Source organism: Poecilia formosa, unplaced genomic scaffold, assembly GCF_000485575.1.
Source record: "Poecilia formosa unplaced genomic scaffold, Poecilia_formosa-5.1.2 Scaffold72, whole genome shotgun sequence".
Classification (NCBI taxonomy): domain Eukaryota; kingdom Metazoa; phylum Chordata; class Actinopteri; order Cyprinodontiformes; family Poeciliidae; genus Poecilia; species Poecilia formosa.
Genome location: NW_006800011.1, coordinates 1193020 through 1209155, shown reverse-complemented (window position 1 = coordinate 1209155; position 16136 = coordinate 1193020). Strand labels below are relative to the sequence as shown.

The 16136-nt window shown below is 37.8% G+C and overlaps 2 protein-coding genes across 5 annotated transcripts in view; both read right to left on the bottom strand.

The window, feature by feature from the left end:
- Positions 1-2763, bottom strand: part of ggh (gamma-glutamyl hydrolase (conjugase, folylpolygammaglutamyl hydrolase)) — a 5737-nt gene extending 2974 nt beyond the window's left edge. The window contains exons 1-6 of the mRNA XM_007555695.2: positions 2481-2763; positions 2260-2368; positions 2124-2174; positions 730-814; positions 513-651; positions 221-327 (exon numbers count right to left, since the gene is read on the bottom strand). Of these exons, the coding sequence (XP_007555757.1) occupies positions 221-327; positions 513-651; positions 730-814; positions 2124-2174; positions 2260-2368; positions 2481-2562 (573 nt within the window). The 5' untranslated portion in view covers positions 2563-2763. The remainder of the gene's footprint in view (positions 1-220; positions 328-512; positions 652-729; positions 815-2123; positions 2175-2259; positions 2369-2480) is intronic.
- A 607-nt stretch (positions 2764-3370) lies between these two features.
- LOC103140515 (collagen alpha-1(XVIII) chain-like) overlaps positions 3371-16136 on the bottom strand; it is a 66133-nt gene continuing 53367 nt past the window's right edge. For 2 of the 4 annotated variants that reach the window (XM_007555694.2, XM_016673252.1), the window contains exons 16-45: positions 15425-15478; positions 14977-15012; positions 14720-14854; positions 13566-13619; positions 13448-13483; positions 13207-13251; positions 12856-12918; positions 12286-12321; positions 12120-12203; positions 11977-12042; positions 11817-11879; positions 11611-11700; positions 11444-11479; positions 11311-11364; positions 11120-11176; positions 9630-9689; positions 9505-9546; positions 9256-9342; positions 9102-9129; positions 8952-9020; positions 8170-8195; positions 7996-8094; positions 7402-7546; positions 7052-7125; positions 5964-6092; positions 5515-5562; positions 5005-5067; positions 4713-4910; positions 4522-4637; positions 3371-4445 (exon numbers count right to left, since the gene is read on the bottom strand). In XM_007555694.2, the coding sequence (XP_007555756.1) occupies positions 4244-4445; positions 4522-4637; positions 4713-4910; positions 5005-5067; positions 5515-5562; positions 5964-6092; positions 7052-7125; positions 7402-7546; positions 7996-8094; positions 8170-8195; positions 8952-9020; positions 9102-9129; positions 9256-9342; positions 9505-9546; positions 9630-9689; positions 11120-11176; positions 11311-11364; positions 11444-11479; positions 11611-11700; positions 11817-11879; positions 11977-12042; positions 12120-12203; positions 12286-12321; positions 12856-12918; positions 13207-13251; positions 13448-13483; positions 13566-13619; positions 14720-14854; positions 14977-15012; positions 15425-15478 (2295 nt within the window). In that variant the 3' untranslated portion in view covers positions 3371-4243. The remainder of the gene's footprint in view (positions 4446-4521; positions 4638-4712; positions 4911-5004; positions 5068-5514; positions 5563-5963; positions 6093-7051; positions 7126-7401; positions 7547-7995; positions 8095-8169; positions 8196-8951; positions 9021-9101; positions 9130-9255; positions 9343-9504; positions 9547-9629; positions 9690-11119; positions 11177-11310; positions 11365-11443; positions 11480-11610; positions 11701-11816; positions 11880-11976; positions 12043-12119; positions 12204-12285; positions 12322-12855; positions 12919-13206; positions 13252-13447; positions 13484-13565; positions 13620-14719; positions 14855-14976; positions 15013-15424; positions 15479-16136) is intronic. The other 2 variants (XM_016673253.1, XM_016673254.1) reach the window with 2 other exon arrangements.

Sequence of the window (16136 nt, the reverse complement as noted above, 5' to 3'; positions counted from 1 at the left end):
ATGGATGGATGGACAGATGGATGGATGGATGGATGGATGGATGGATGGATGGATGGATGGATGAACAGATGGATTGATGAACAGATGGATGGATGGATGTATGGATGGATGGATGAACAGATGAACGGATGGATGGTTGTTTCCATCCTCCTTTTCCCGCCTCAGATCACTGAAACGCTGAGCGGACGCCCTGAGGTCCCTTCAGTGTGGGTCCGCCTACCAGCGTGGCGAGGCTCCACTGGTGGGAGTTTTCTGTGAGCGGCTCAGCGGACAGAGCCGACACGAGGTCAGGAGGGAAGGCCTCAAACATCCTGCTGCCTTTCGCCTCTGGAGAGCAAACAACCATCATCAGTCGTTCTTACAGCAACTTAACCATCATTTTATACTGGAGTATAAATAATAAACGGTTTAGCAGCAGTTATTTAGTTCTGACATGAATTAAACCACCTAATATACAAAATAATTAAACTAATATAAAGCAGACAACCCTGATATTTAACACGTAGACGCACCTGGAGTGAAGTTCAGGGGCAAAGCGACGCCGCTGGTGTTGGTGTGCGACAGCTGACTCTTTTCACTCGTCAAATACATGAGCTGTTCAAAACCCAGACAGGTGCCCCACACCGGGAAATAGTCGCCCCTCTTGTTCGCCTGGAACACCAAACACTGTAAAAACAAGCTGTTCCATCTACACACTACAACACAGCTACCAGCAGGTTAACCTTTCACCTCTATGGCCAGATCGTAGAAGATTTTGGCAGCTCTTTGGTAGCCGGACGAGATGATGCTGACTCCACCGCCTGGATACAGGATCCTGCCACACAAAACACACAAACCCAATCAAAACCTGAAAATAGAGCAGTAAAAATAAAAACAGAAATAGGCTCATTATAAATTTCCCAGTATGGTGCCAATTTAAATCAGTTTTCATAACTTAATCAATAAAATAAGGCAGAATGTCGTGTCATACCGTACTCTTAATCTCACATAAATTTTATTGTACGGGAGATTGTGAAGTCTTACTCAATACTTGAAACTTTAATATTTAAATAAACACACAAGTGGTAGCTTATAAATGGTTTGAAACACAAACATGAAATAGAATAAATTATTTTTTGTCACACTTTAAATCTTTAAGCTCAAATACATTTAAATATCAGACAAAGGGAGAAAATACAAAATGCTGTTTGAAATCTTATTTTTATTTCTCAAGGGAAATGCACTTCATAATTAGTTGTGTCACCTTTTCTGTCTCTGGTCTAATTTTCCTACAGAGGTGTTCAATAGATTTCAAGGGCCCAGGGCTGACCCAGACATGCATGGGGGCCCACTTCCTGTTCAAACCACCACCGCCGCTAACAGACTTAAAATACAGATTTGGTGGAATCAGGATAATTCCTGAGATTTATTTGTGAATAAACTGAACCCAGATACAAAAGATTAATTTCTTTTGTGATGGTAATTATTAAGTTTGCCTTGATTAGGCAATTAATCGCATGATAAATTAAAATGAGCTGACAATATTTTTTCTTGGTCAATTTTGTTTACAGAAACATAATAAATTTTATTTATGATTTCAGTTGTAAGTGGTTTTTATTAGTTTTATTTTTGATATTTAAAATGCCTTCTAGATCTAATGTTCAGGGTTCCTTACTAAATTAAGTTTATTGGTCTTTGAGAGGGTGAACTTGCATCATTATACCATTCTCACTATATTGCTTGACAATGGTTTAAAAACAATATTTATTACAATAATTTGTGCAGCAAAATTTGTTATTGTAACAAGCCTACTAATTATGGTAACAATAAAACAAAGAAGATGATTTATCACTGTTTTATATAGTACATTTGTCAATTACTTTAAATCATACTTTGAATAAACAAATATTTGTCCTCTGATGGTTTGGTTTCTTTTATTTTTGCCCTTGGTGCTGAGAGGCACCAGTTCTAATTATATGATAAACTGACTTGCCATATCGATGAATCTAGTGAAGAAAGCATATTAAAAGCTTGAAAAAATAGGATTATAATGTAAACTGTAAAATATATCAGCAACAAATTAGAAACAGTAGTTAATCATACTTGAAATCAGAGCCAATATGCTTAACATAATTATTATTTACCCATTAATAGAGCTGAACAGAGTCTTGTATTCCTCCAGTGTCTTGTTAATCCTGTAACCAGATGATATTAAAGTTCATACCGGTGTTTATTACCGCTAAAATGGCCGAAAGAAGCGTCCAGATAACAACAACTCACATGACAGGTACAACTCTGGCTCCAGCAGCCTCCAGAAACTTCACGTAGGAGGCAGCGATGTAGGCCGTCTGGTTCGGTTTCGGGGAGACGACCTCCTGAGCCAGAACACCTACAGCAAGAGACGAACGCTAACAAACATGACTCGACGTTTAAACTCCGCAGGTAGCTGCTGCGTGGTTTTAGTAACCGGAAACTGTAAATTTACACAGTAATAAACTCACCGATTATGGGTTCGTCATTTCTGTCAGCTGGTGAACAAATTGGGAGACTAATAAGCGAAATAAAAAGAAGTAAAGTAAACATTTTTGTAGACGTAAACGTGTCACAGCGTCCAGCGAGGAACTAGATGTTGATAAACTCATTCTTCTCCCTTCCGCTTATGGCTTTCAGAATAAAAGCACAGATTTTGATTGTGGATTTTCAAAAAGAAAACCGTGTGAACAAAATCACCTGGCCCATAAGTAAACAAATCATTTGTTTTCCTTAAGCAATGTTTAGATTTCACATTGGATACTATTTTCCATCTAAATAATCTTTTTTTCTGGTTTTAGAAGAAATTAAGCTAATTTTACTTTAAAAAAAAAGTTATTTCATATAAACTATAACAGAAATTTTCTCCACTTTGGGAAAAATTTTAAAATGAAACAAAAACTAAAATTTACATTGAGTTGATTCCATATATGTATCATTCTTATTAGGCCTAAAAATGATGATAGCTTCAAATGAAACTAAACCAATAAAAGTATAAACATTTTATTGGATCTGAACATTTTAACATTGACGTCTGAAATTATGGAATGCCGAAAATGTCAGAATTAAATCTGAAAGCAGCTGCACTTAAAAACAAGCTGTTAGTGAGGAAAAAGTGTGAAAACTTGATTCAGTTTTACTTCATTTTTTTCACTATCAATTTTTCTTGCCATTTCTTTTCAATATCTTCAGTTACAGTGATATTCATCAAGGCTAATATTCCTTTTCAGTTTTATTTTAAGTTGTTTTGATTTAGACATTTAGTCGTCGGTACTAAAAGTTTTACTAAAAAAGTCTACAGTTAAAATTTTCCCTGCTTGATTTTTCACTGAATCCCCATCACACACATCTATAACAACAATTTATGAAAAGAAATAGCTTTATTCCCAAAACCACAAATATTTGTATTTTGTACAAAACATGCGCTCTCACATTTGCACTTTGTTTTGTCCTTTCAAACATTAATTTGTATTGCATGGTTTGATACATTTATCATCTTCTATTGACACTCAAATACTTCTATCTTGCTAAAGAACATACAAAAATAGACCAAATCTAGAAGAGAGAGAGTCAATAAACAGATGATAAATTACATTCTCAATTTTTATTGTCTGATGTTTATGTGCTGTGACAGCATAAATAAATCAATAGATTTAAATTAAATAAGTCCTTTAAAGAGAAAGTTCCTAAAAAGAATGGTCATCAAACAAACACAGAACTAGATAAAAAACAAAAAACAAAAAAGTACAGTGCATCACAAATGTCTTTGGTGGCAACATTGGCTATCTGGTCTTCCATGAAGTAGAAAAAAACTAAAAAACCTTTTGAAACAACCCTTTTCTAAACAAATAGAGAAGTAGGCCTCAAGGTTCAGTCACTGATCTTGTATTTTTGATCTAACGTATAAAAGAAGGAATATGTGCTACTTTATATCCATGCAGTGTTGCATGTTTAACTTCATTGTCACTGAGTATGCATTTATTCGTTCATAGTGTCAATCCTCTGTGTTTTATCCTGCATCGCTGTATGTGCCACCCGGTTGGAAATCTTTGACTTGCTTCGTAATAAATAAAGACATTCTGTGATTCTTGTTGGGAGAGAGTAGTCCTCTAACTGATCTCAGAAGTCAGGAAACTAAAAGATGACGTTGGTTTAAAACCACAAACGGCTAAAATTATGTCCTCAAGGAGTCATTAATGTTTACTACGTCCAAGTTGGGTTTTGTCTGAGTGAGTTAGGAGTTTTTGTAGGTCTCGATGCAGAGGACGATGAACTCGGTGGAGCAGCTTCTGGTCTGCTGGCCGAGCAGCAGCCCTGAGGTCAGGCTGGACGACTGGCCCATGACGGAGAAGTCGTCCGCCTGCCACGTCTCGCAGTGTTTGTCGACCACTCTGAGACCCCTGCTGGTGGAACCGTGCCAGATGCTCTTCTTGGGCCTATCGGACAGAGAATATCACCCGCGTTATAAGCTGGCCAGAAGTTTACATACACCCTTCATGTGGGTTCACGCACCAGAAAGGATCAGCTAAAACATCCCGGCCATCAAAGGAGTAGATGGGTATCCTGGGATTCACTGGTCCGCCGTTGCCGATGAAGATGGACTGCCAGTTCCTGAACATCACGTCTCCCTGAGGGGAAATATTCATTTAATGCAGTTTATTCAGGTTTTGTTCGTTTCTTTTAAGCATGGAGAGCCCACTCACCCTGAGGTTCGTTACTGGCAGCGAGTCCCGGAAACCGGGATAGACGACATGGACCAGGTCCTGCTTGTGGGATGAAATGAAGGCGCGGTAGTTGGGAGACAAACCCATGGCCTTGGCCTGCTCATAACACATCCGGTCAGCCATGTCGAGCCCCATCATGTTCCCTGAGTGCGGCTGATTCAACGCTACCAAGTTTAGCTAATGGGTGAGGAACAAATAAACAAAAAGATCAGCTCTGAGAAGTTCTGGAAAGAAAATCAGACCAAAAAACCAACCTGAATCCTGAGCTTACCCTTTCTTTGACTGAACGGACTCTCTGCATCGTCTCTCCTCTTACTTGATATGCAACTCGAGGCTGAATGAACAGTTAACAAGAGGATTTAGAAGAACATTACAACACTTGGTAAGACAGAATATTAGGGCCATTGTAGAAAGGAAAAAGAAAAGGAAGATTATTAAGGGTTAGAAAAAAACAAGAACATTTATAAGTCTAAAAAGTTGAAAATTTGCTAGAAAAAACTCAGAAATTGAGATTAGTCTCAGAAATTTTTCTAGAAAAATAATGAAAATTTTCAACTTTTGAAACTCAAATTTCTAGTTTTTTTTCTAGAAAATTTCTAAAATTCATCTGAAATTTTTGGATATTTTTCCTAGAATATTTTTTGACTTTCCAAACTCTTAGAAAATGTCTGAAATTAATCTTTTTGGTAAAAATGTACTCTTCCTTTTTTTTTTTTCGATCTACAATGGCTCTAATACGCCAGGTTGCAGTTAATATTGAAATAAAAAGTGCTGCATGTACCTCATCTTGGGGGATGATGTTACTGGAGAGGTAGATGAGGCTGCCCAGCTGAGGGGAAAAACAGATCACGTTCATATTTTGACCTATTTGGCTCACGTTCGTTCAGGACGATAAAACCAACAACATAAAACCAACATTTATTGTGCGATTCAACAAGCTTCCAAAGTCAAACTGCCACAATGCTTCAGCACACACAGCATATGAGGTCAATGATTTTTATAAACGGGAGCAGCAGCACAACATTATTAATCATTCCCTCAAACCGGCTGGTTCACCTTCACAAATGTTCTCTGATGATTCACAGCAAGAAAGAAAAGTGTTTGGCAAAAATGCTTCTTTCATTCCATAATAAACCAAAGACTGCTTTAAGGATGAAAGCTATTTGATTAATAGCAATGTTTAAAACATAACCCACATAAACTTTTTTTGCCATTACTCTTTGCTGGTACCTGTATTTGCTTCCAGCCTTGGGGAACCTTTAGGAAGAGGTTTCCTGTTGCTTTGACGTAAGCCAGAGTTCCCTCTTCGTCCCTCGACGTCTGCTGCATCATGCTCTCTCGAGTTGAAAAGGTTTTCAGCTAAAAACAGTTGGACAATTCGGTGAAAGATTCAGATTCATTTTATTTTTGGTAAATTAACAGCGTTTCAAAATAAAAAAATAAAAAAAACTACTTTACCATTTACAAAGCCGTAATTTACAAAAAAAAGGAACAGGCTGGAGCTCATTTGTAGGCTCAGCAGCCTACAGTAATGTCCACACATTTACATAAAAGGTTATAAAATACATATAAAAGTATAAACTTTTATCACTTTAATATCAAAAGAGTTTTGATCTGATCTACAGATCAATTTGGCACGCTAGTAAGCATCGCTAACTAAAGGGCTAACCTTGTAATGCTAAATAACACAACAACATAGCACTTTGCAGAAGCTAACATGCTAAATTTAACCATATCAACACCTAGCATGTATAGAATATAATATATCACCCTCAGTGGGTTAAAATGTGTTCATGTACACGCAGCTGAATGTTTGCGGCTCAGGGAGTGATTCTTTGGAACAGACCTTTCACTTATGTTAAAGCTTTATACTTGTGGAGTTTCGCTAACTCTGTTGCTGATTTAACACAGTAGGACTTGGCAGGAAATCAGTAGATTTTAAGCTGTTCTTGCTACAGCAATGCATTCTGGGTATAAAATAAACATTCATAGCACCACAGGTGGAGAACATTAACAGTCTTCACCCACTTCAAAATAAGAGCATGAACATGCTAAGTATTCTTCGTCCAACCCAAAGAACACTTAGCAGTCAGTAACAACTTTAATCAAGTTTATAGATAAAACTTAAAAAAATTATTTGTGCTTTACAATTTATCTGGAAAAATTGACTTACGGGAAGCTAAGTAAGTTAGCAAAAGAGCTAAACAAAAAATTAGCTCTGCTATTAGCGGATTCTGTTGCATGTGTGTTCAATTAAATACTTAATTTCACTGATGTTAAAAATGAATAAAAATATTTGACGTGATAGATAAACTTACAAACGCAGAGTTACTTGAAGTCCCAGGGGCTCCAGGTGGTCCCGGAGGTCCAGGAGGGCCAGCAATGGCCACAGCTGGTGAACCACAACAGTTAGCATTGATTATGAAGGAAGGCTTTCTTCATTAACATTAATAGATAAACTTGGTTACATTTGAGCGAATTTCTTATCCTTCATTGGTCCAGATAAGTATTTCAATGAGATAAATACATTTGTTTCTAGAATAAACTATTTATTTAAAAATCACCAGCTCTGATGATACTTTAAAACTTTATTCTGTATAATATTTCACAAAACAAGGACATCACACATGCATAATGTCTTCTGTATACAATCCTAGAAGGTTTTTACCTGAGCCGTATCTTAGTGGTAGTCCAGGTGGTCCTGGAGGACCAGGAGGACCGACGGCACCGGGTCTGCCATAGCCTGGAGCCCCAGGTGGGCCGGGCATCCCCGGAGGCCCAGGTGGTCCAAGCACCGACTCCCCTTTAGGTCCCTAAATGACATCAAGAAAAAAATAAATACAATTTTATTTGTATGGCAAATTTCAAGGTGCTTTCTATCATAAAAACACAAAAATCAGTAACTGAAACATTAAATGTGTCCAAAAGTCGTCATTAAACATCAAAATGTTGGTTTATTATTAATAAAATCAACTTTAAACTGGAGGGTTTTAGTCTAGATTTAAAGGAACTCAGTGTTTCAGCTGTTTTGCACTTTTCTGGAAGTTTGTTCCAGGTTTGTGGTGCATAGAAGCTGAATGCTGCTTCTCCAGGTTTGGTTCTGGTGATGCAGAACCAGAACCAGAAGACCGGAGAGGTCTGGAAGGTTGCTATGACAACCGATCTTGCTGATTAATTACTCCTCTACTCCTGGAAAAGAAGCTACTGATTATATATATATATATTTTACAAACAAGCAGAAACCCAACAAATGACGACTCACCACCAATCCGGACCTCCCAGGTATTCCTGGCTGGCCCGGGAACCCGGCCTCCCCCTTTTCTCCCTTCTCTCCCTTCATGCCTTGGTCACCTTTAGTCAGCTGTAAAGACACACAGGAGAAATTCACAAGTCAGGAACATCAGCGGAAGAAAACAAGTGACAGAGAGAAACTTACCCATCCTCCTGAGGGGAGAAATGAACCTTAAAAAGGAAAAGAAAAAAGCAGAAAATGGCTTTTAGGTCAAGTTAAGTTTGTCAAAGTGCTTCACACAATAAAAACATAAATTGTAAAACAAGCAATATCATCATCAAAATCACCCAGCAAATACACATCAAACACTCTGATCAATATTCAGTTATTAATCAAAACAGGTGGATTTTTAGCCTCCATTTAAAGGAAGTCGGTGTTTCTGCAGTTTTCCAGTTTTCTGGAAGTTTGTTTCAGATTTGCGGTGGTTAAAAACTGAAAACTGATTCTCCATATTTTTAGTCATTAAGAGTCCCAGAATATTTCAGAACCCAGTTTAGTTGAACCATCTAAGCCTGTTCAACAAGCAATTAATGATCAATTAAAATAAGCTAAATAATTTCCCGTTTGATGATTAGTGTTGCTTAGAGGTCAATTTTGTTGATGTTATAATCCATTTCATTTATGGTTTCAGTTGTAATGATTTATATTTTCTTTATATTGTTCGGTTTCTGTTGTTGGGTTTTATTTTGAATAATTAAAATATATTCCAGTTTTCTTTACAAAATTAAACATTCTTGGTCTTTGACAGGGTGAACTCTCTTTATTCTGTCATTGAACATGGTTTCAAATCAGCAACATTATCATTTATAGCAATAATTACAGCCAAATGTGTTACAGTGATAAGCCTGGGCTGCACAAACAAAATCTCAAACATTCAAATCTCATTATTTGTTTTAATTTTTAAGAAAAAACTGTTTTCTACTTACTTTGTGGGGCTGGTAACCCTGGAAGTCCTCTCTCCCCCTTCTCTCCTTTTGCTCCTTGATGGCAGTTTCCTTAAATAGAAAAACCTCAACATGACTTCTGTTGTGTTCCCGTCTTTAATTCAGGCCGTAAGAAAAGAAAGTCAAACAGACCTGACGCAACTGTTCCATTGGGATGAAGCTGCAAACAATGATTTAAAATATGTAAAAATCAAGTAATAATTGTAATGATGAGAAAATCCAATCATGCTTTCCATGATGAGTTACAGTCCATGCAACGTCAAACTGGATGTGGTTTCATTTCTACCTCTGTCAACCTGCGGCACTGAACCTTCACCTTCCCGCTGCTCCCATGCAGCATGCAGCAATATTTCAGAGGCATCCTGAAGACTTTCTAAGCGATGAAAGGTCGGTTAGTGTGAGAAGAACATGCACATTACTGGGAGGATTAATGATGAAAACCAGGCAGGCAGGCAAACCCAAACTCTAAAAGGTTAAAACGTGAAAAACAAAACGGTTAATTGAGCCATGCTTCGTTCACATGACTGTAACCTACAGGCATTTTGCAGTGAGGTCTGGGAGGGATGGGGAACACTGTCTTCAAAAATAAAGAGAAACATGATGGTGAGCTTTAAAAAAAGACAAACAGTTGAGAAAAAAATCAAATAGATGGATATTTACTCCTTTGGGGCAGTTGAACATTCCTGGCTTGCCTGGGGGTCCTGGAGGCCCAGGAGGCCCCTGAAAGGGAGCAGAAGGAAAAAGTCAGAACAGAAAGTAAAAGTGGGAACTTTATAGAGTATTTTATTATTTTTTCTAAAAATATACTGAACAATGTTTTCAGTCGTTGCTCCACCTCAAAGTGAACGACTACATCTCACGAGTCATCTAATCACCATCTGCGTTTCCATTGCAACCTGCAGGCATTTGGGATTATGAAGATAAATTTGTTCAATGGAAAAACACCAATTTAAGATTTTTATTTCATTAAACTGCAATGTAAGCCCTTTTGTCGCATCACATGAGGCATGTGATCAACAGGATGTTACTACTGGCGGAAACAACAAAGAAGACGACAGGAAGTGGAAGGAGGATCATGACACAGAATGTCTTTCAATGACTTATCACGTGAACAAACGTGTTCACCTGTAATTTGAATTGCATTTCTTATTGGATGGAAACACTGCAATTGCAAAATTGTGGGGTTTTTTTTTTCCATTAATGGAATATCAACAAAGTTTTCTGAACATTTGTAATGGAAACGCAGCTACATGTTGTGAAAATGTTATATCCTTGAATCAGTAACTATATATTTTGTTACCAAAGCAAAGCAATAAAACTTTCCCAAAGGATTAATGACAACATGCTGCACAGCAGTGGTTTTAGCATAATCTACTTTTGTTTCACAAGTCCAGAAATCATAGTTTGTTCTAGTCTGAGAATCTGAGAGAATAAATAGCATCTTGGCAAAATGTTGCTTTGATTTGGGCACTAAATGATAAGCATATTATTGCCTGGGTGGTTTTTATTGTACATATGGGACCACTGGAGTTTATCAAGCGATTATTGTGGTTTTTGTTTCAAGTAATTGAAACCATGGTGCTTTCTGGGATATTCAGCCATATTGAAATGTTCTGGTTTCTTCTCCTAATTTGTACTTTTACATCTGATATAATTTGCAAAAAGTAGAAATTGTAAAATAACGGAAGAATTAGATAAGACATATTCAGACAAGACGGGATTTAATAAGTTTTGGCTTCTTCTTATTCTTTAAGTTTTATTTTTTATGTTTTAATTTTATTTTTTCTCTCTGACATTTTACATTGTTTAAAATAAAGACATCATTTATCATTAATAATGTAAATAAATGAGAAGTTTTGCACTCTGCATGGATTTCTCCCTCTGTAGAAACATTTAATAAAAATGGCAGCTGGTTTGGGATTAGCAATCTGAACCGGATATTACAGGCAATCGGATTGGGCCTGACAGAACCTGGTTTAGGAAAAGCTTCTTCATCTTTTTAATACTGCAATTTCTGAGATAAAACTACACGTAAATGAGTTTTAGGATGTAAAGGTGTGAACACTTTATGATTGCACTGTAATCATGCAACAAGTTATGGCATGATCATATTTTAGTGGATGAATCATTGCTAAATGAGCCAAACTCACTGGTAGGCCATGAGGGTCTCCTTTCTCTCCTTTTGGACCCAGTAACCCCGGACGACCCTGCCAACAAAAACAGAAACATTTTCTACAAACTGTTCAAGTTTTATCTCAGACTGAAACCAAATCAATCGCTGGGAGAACTTTTAATTAAATTCAATAGCTGCACGTTTTTACATTTCACTCCTGGTACTCACCTGTCGACCAGGGAAACCGATTTCTCCTTTTGGTCCTGGAGGTCCAACTGGACCCTGTTGGTGAAAGACCCACAGAATCCAGCTTTACTTACAGCTGCAAACCAAATTCATGTTGCTCTCTGGGGAAACTTACAGAAACTCCTGGGACTCCGGGAACGCCGTTATCTCCCTATGGATACACGCACTGCGCTGTGATTTAAAGGTTTTCCAAACATCTCACTCACATCCATTACTTGTGAGTCTAACTTGTTAGAATGGGAACCAAGTGAAATGTTTATAAGTGCTGACAGGACTTGTTACCTTGATTCCTTTGGTTCCCAACGCTCCAGCCAGATCCGACATTAGGGACCCATCTGGGCCGGTGAGGAATCCGGGTTCACCCTTTTCACCCTGCAGACAAACACACCAGGTAACAATAAGTGACAGGAGAACAGCAACAGACCAAGTTGGGTTCAAGCTGCATCCATTCTCATTTTTTTTAAAAAGGATTATGTATGAAAATCCACCTTTATCCCTGGAGGTCCTTGTAAACCCTGCAATCCAACGTCACCTTTTGGACCTTTTGGTCCCTATAAGAATATTGGAAAGTAAGTATTAAAAAAGCACAAATCAAAACCTTTTTTTAATGTTATTTTATTCAGAACTAACTGATCTTATGACACTCACAGCAGGAACCTGAGTTTGAAATATTCCTGAGAAATTGAAGGCACCATCTGTAGCATTAAGCAGAAGCTGAGAAAACAAGAAAATGGCCGAAGGTTAGGCGAACCTGACTCTGTGTTACAATCTGAGAGTCTGATGCCGCTTACATCCTGGAGGTTGATAACCGGTCCTGGCGGTCCGGGCAGTCCTGGAGGACCAGGCACACCGACTCCATCCCGACCACGTTCTCCCTGAAACAGACCAATGGGAGTTTGTTTTATCTCGGTTATAAACACTGGTAGTTATGCATCTATTGGTAATTGATTGTTTCACCTTTATTCCTGGATCTCCTTTGTTCCCGTTTGCTCCCTGTGAACACACACACACACACACACACACGCACGCGCACACACACACACACACACAACAAGTCAAAGCAAAAATAAATGTATTTTCATGTATGGCATTGTTTTTGTTCTGCTAAATTTTATTGTTTCCTTTTATTTTGATGAGATTCTTACTGTAACTTTCGTGATTTAATTGTTAAGTGCTTCTTGTTTTTAAGTCCTTTATATACCAATCATTTCCTCATAAGTCTTTAAGCCACGCCCCTTTTTGGGGCTTGTCGCACACCAAAATAGGGGCGTGGCTTAAGAGCTTAGCCACACCTTTACTATACGACCCTTTATATATCATTTTTGAATTGCAGTCGCACAAAATCAGTCCGAGGACCACAAATAAATAAATCAAATCAAGATTCAATTAAAAAAAAGAAAAAAATAACAGTTTTAATTATAATAATTTAAAATAAAGGGATACAAGCACACATAAGTATACAAATAAATAGAATAAAGTTTCAATCTTCTGGCTATGTATGCAATAATTTGTGATAAAAATAAAAACCTTTTCTCCTTTCATTCCATCCAGACCAGGAAGTCCCGGTGGTCCGCTAACACCTTGCTCCCCCTGCAGACACAAAACAACACCTGCATAATGAACAAATCTCCAGAATTTAACGCCGTCACTCAGAGATGAACACAAAACAGAAATGTTTCTCTGTGCCTCTGTGATTTGGTTTCATTTCTTCCCCTCAGAGTTCGGGTCAGACAGCAAGGAGCCAGAATCCGAACAGTATCTTGAGCCGCATGTGGCTGGAATCTGGTGAGCCGTGTCACAACCAGGGCTCATCTCACAGCGTTTTACTGACAGTGTTAAGAAGCTTGTCTGATTTGATGCAGCAGATATCAGGCTCACCTTCTGACCTGGCTTTCCCGGGCTCCCCTCCGAACCATCGGCTCCCTGTAGCAGGCATGAAGGGGGAAATAAAGACGGGACAAACAAGAAAGTTGAGCTATGTGTGAATAAAAATGTCCGTCTGCAAAAATATTTGAGCGTCGGCTGAACATTAAACAAACCCTTCAGGGGGGAAAGAGACAGTTAGATCGCTCCCAGAATCAAATAAGTGTCAACATGAACACACACAAAGATATTTCACCTTGGGGCCCGGAGGTCCGGGGACTCCTGGTGGGCCCTATAAACATAAATAAGGTGAGCAGTCAGCCCCTGTGGAGTGATTATGCTACATGAGGAAATGGATCAGATTTATTCTGTACCTGAGGACCAGAAGAGCCTCCGAAATCCTCCAGCAGGCCAGATCCTTCCAGGTCCTGAGAGAGGCAAAAAAATACAACATAAACAAACATAAACTGATGAAACCGATTAAAAAATAGTCTGGAGGTATTTAAACTATATTTCTGTCAAAACGTGGCTAAAAACACATCAGTATTTGAAACTTGAACTTTGACTTTATGGAGTAAATTAAAGATTTTCAGACCTAATTATTGATTCGTCGTAAAAAAAAAAGAGTGGATTTTTTTTTTTATTAGGCAACTGTCAAAAGCATCAACTTAAAAAAAATCAGGAATTTGTTCAAACATTTTTATTAAAACAAAAGATAAAAATTCTGCTCGTACTGAAACAAGATTTTATATCTTATTAACCAACATATAAAATGAGAAACTCTCAATATAATGAGATGAGATAAACCAATTTAAAAACGAGAGAACGTTTTTAAGAGTAGTTTTATATAAAATGGTTCATAGTGACTCAAGATATAAAACTTGGTCATTATTTTAACGAGATATCGGACTCATCTCATTCTATAACGAGGTGCAAAAGTTGTTAGAATTACAAACTTTGTTGTTACAAGACACAAAATTTGTGGGTGATATTGGCCAAATAAATTATATGACAGACAATATTCCAGATTTTCTTTCTTTTTTGGGAGGATTTCACTAAACAAATATGTAACATCAAACCAGAGCTGTTTTTTCTACTTTCCTTTATAAGAATAGAAAATATAATCATATATACATGTAAATATAAACTAGTTTTGGCCAATAAAAAGTCTGAAATCAGCTACCAAGAGTAAATAAAAACACTTAACAGAACATTAGTTTAAACATGTTTTTTTTTGCGTGTAGAAAGTAGTTTTTCACATTTTGTTTTTAACATGCAAAACTAAGAATCTTGTTTTAATAAAAAATGAAATCTTCCTTTTGAAATGCTCAGTTGAATTGTTTTACCAAGAGTTTTGGACAGAAACTTGTGAAGACAGAAATATGAGAGCATTAGAAACAAATGCATGCCACACTTTTCAGATTGAACATGTAAAATCATTTAAATGCATTAAGTTTGAGGTTAAAAGGGAAAATAAATGTAGAAAAATTCAAGCTTGATGAATTTCTTCACCATAAGACATGCGTACCTCGAGCGCCACGGCGAAGCGACTTCCTGAGGGTCCGGGCGGCCCAGGAGGTCCAGGCGGACCCCTTGGACCAGGCTGCCCCTCGGTGCCAGGTGACCCCGGTAACCCTGGAAACCCAGCCGGACCCTGATCTCCCTGAGAGACAAACTGAGTATTAAATCCCCTCATTGGCTCTCCAGCCAGCAGGAAAAAAACCATCCTAATTATTGCTGCTAATGGTTCGTTATCCTTTCAGACGAGCGTTAAATAGATGGTACCTTTGGTCCTGGTGGCCCGCTCGCTCCAGGCTCTCCCTTTTAACAAACAAACGAAAAATAATGAAATTAAATTAGCGGTGCTGCCGACTGCAGACGGCTCCGGCTGACGTTAAAAAGCGGAGCGGCTTTTAAAGCAGCGCAGACTTGTTTACACTCCAGCTCCCCTGCTTTATTACTCCGTGGGGTCACCTCATTAAGAGCCAGGCTTTTTATGCTGGATGGATGGTAATTGTTTCTTTTTTTTTAATCAGAGTGTTTGCAGAAGGTAAATTAGGGCTGGCTTGTGCAGAGGTTGCCATGGCAGAAATTACGCTAAGACAGGTTTTCAAGTCAGGACAGGAATCGTAGATATTTACAACGTAGACATGTGAAAAAGGAGAATTTACAGAGTTAATGGGTTCTGTTAAAGTGGAGCGTTTTATTTCTCAGTGATGAGTTTTAGACTCACCTTGTCTCCTTTCTCTCCTGCAGGGCCTGGGTCGCCGTCTTTTCCATCAACTCCCTGCAATAAAGGCAACAATTTACTTATATTTTAACTTTTACTTCCTCAGAGAAACAACTCGTAACAAGATGAACTTTTTGTTTTTGTCAAAATTTCAAACTTTTCCTGAATAAATATCCCTGCAGCAGTAAGGCTTCATGCAAATTCAAAAATACTAAAACATTGTTTATGAATGAAATCTGCAAAAACAGAGACTGTAAAGTGGAAGGTGCAAACATTGGAATACTATAAAAAGTTTATTTCAGTAATTCATTAATAAAATGAATCTGTGATAAATTACAACTTGTTTTCTTAATGATTGTGGCTAAAAAAAACCAAATTCTGATTATCAGAAAATGTGAATAATAAAGAGAACAGAAGTTACAAAAAGATTTGTTTTTAATGACAGAAATTTAACATGAATGAGAAACAAGCAGGCTAAACCATTAAGGGTTAAAGAAAGAAGGAAAAAGGGAAATATGGAAGAAAATCAAGAAAAAAACAAACAAGGAAAGAAAGAAGGAAAATAAACGAATAAAGAAAAGGAATCAATGAAACAAGGAAAGAGAGGGAAAAATTATGGAAATAAGCCAAGGATGGATAAAAGGAAGGATCTGGTCAGCCACCGGGCGGATCTGGACAGCCACCGGGCGGATCTGGACAGCCACCGGGCGGATCT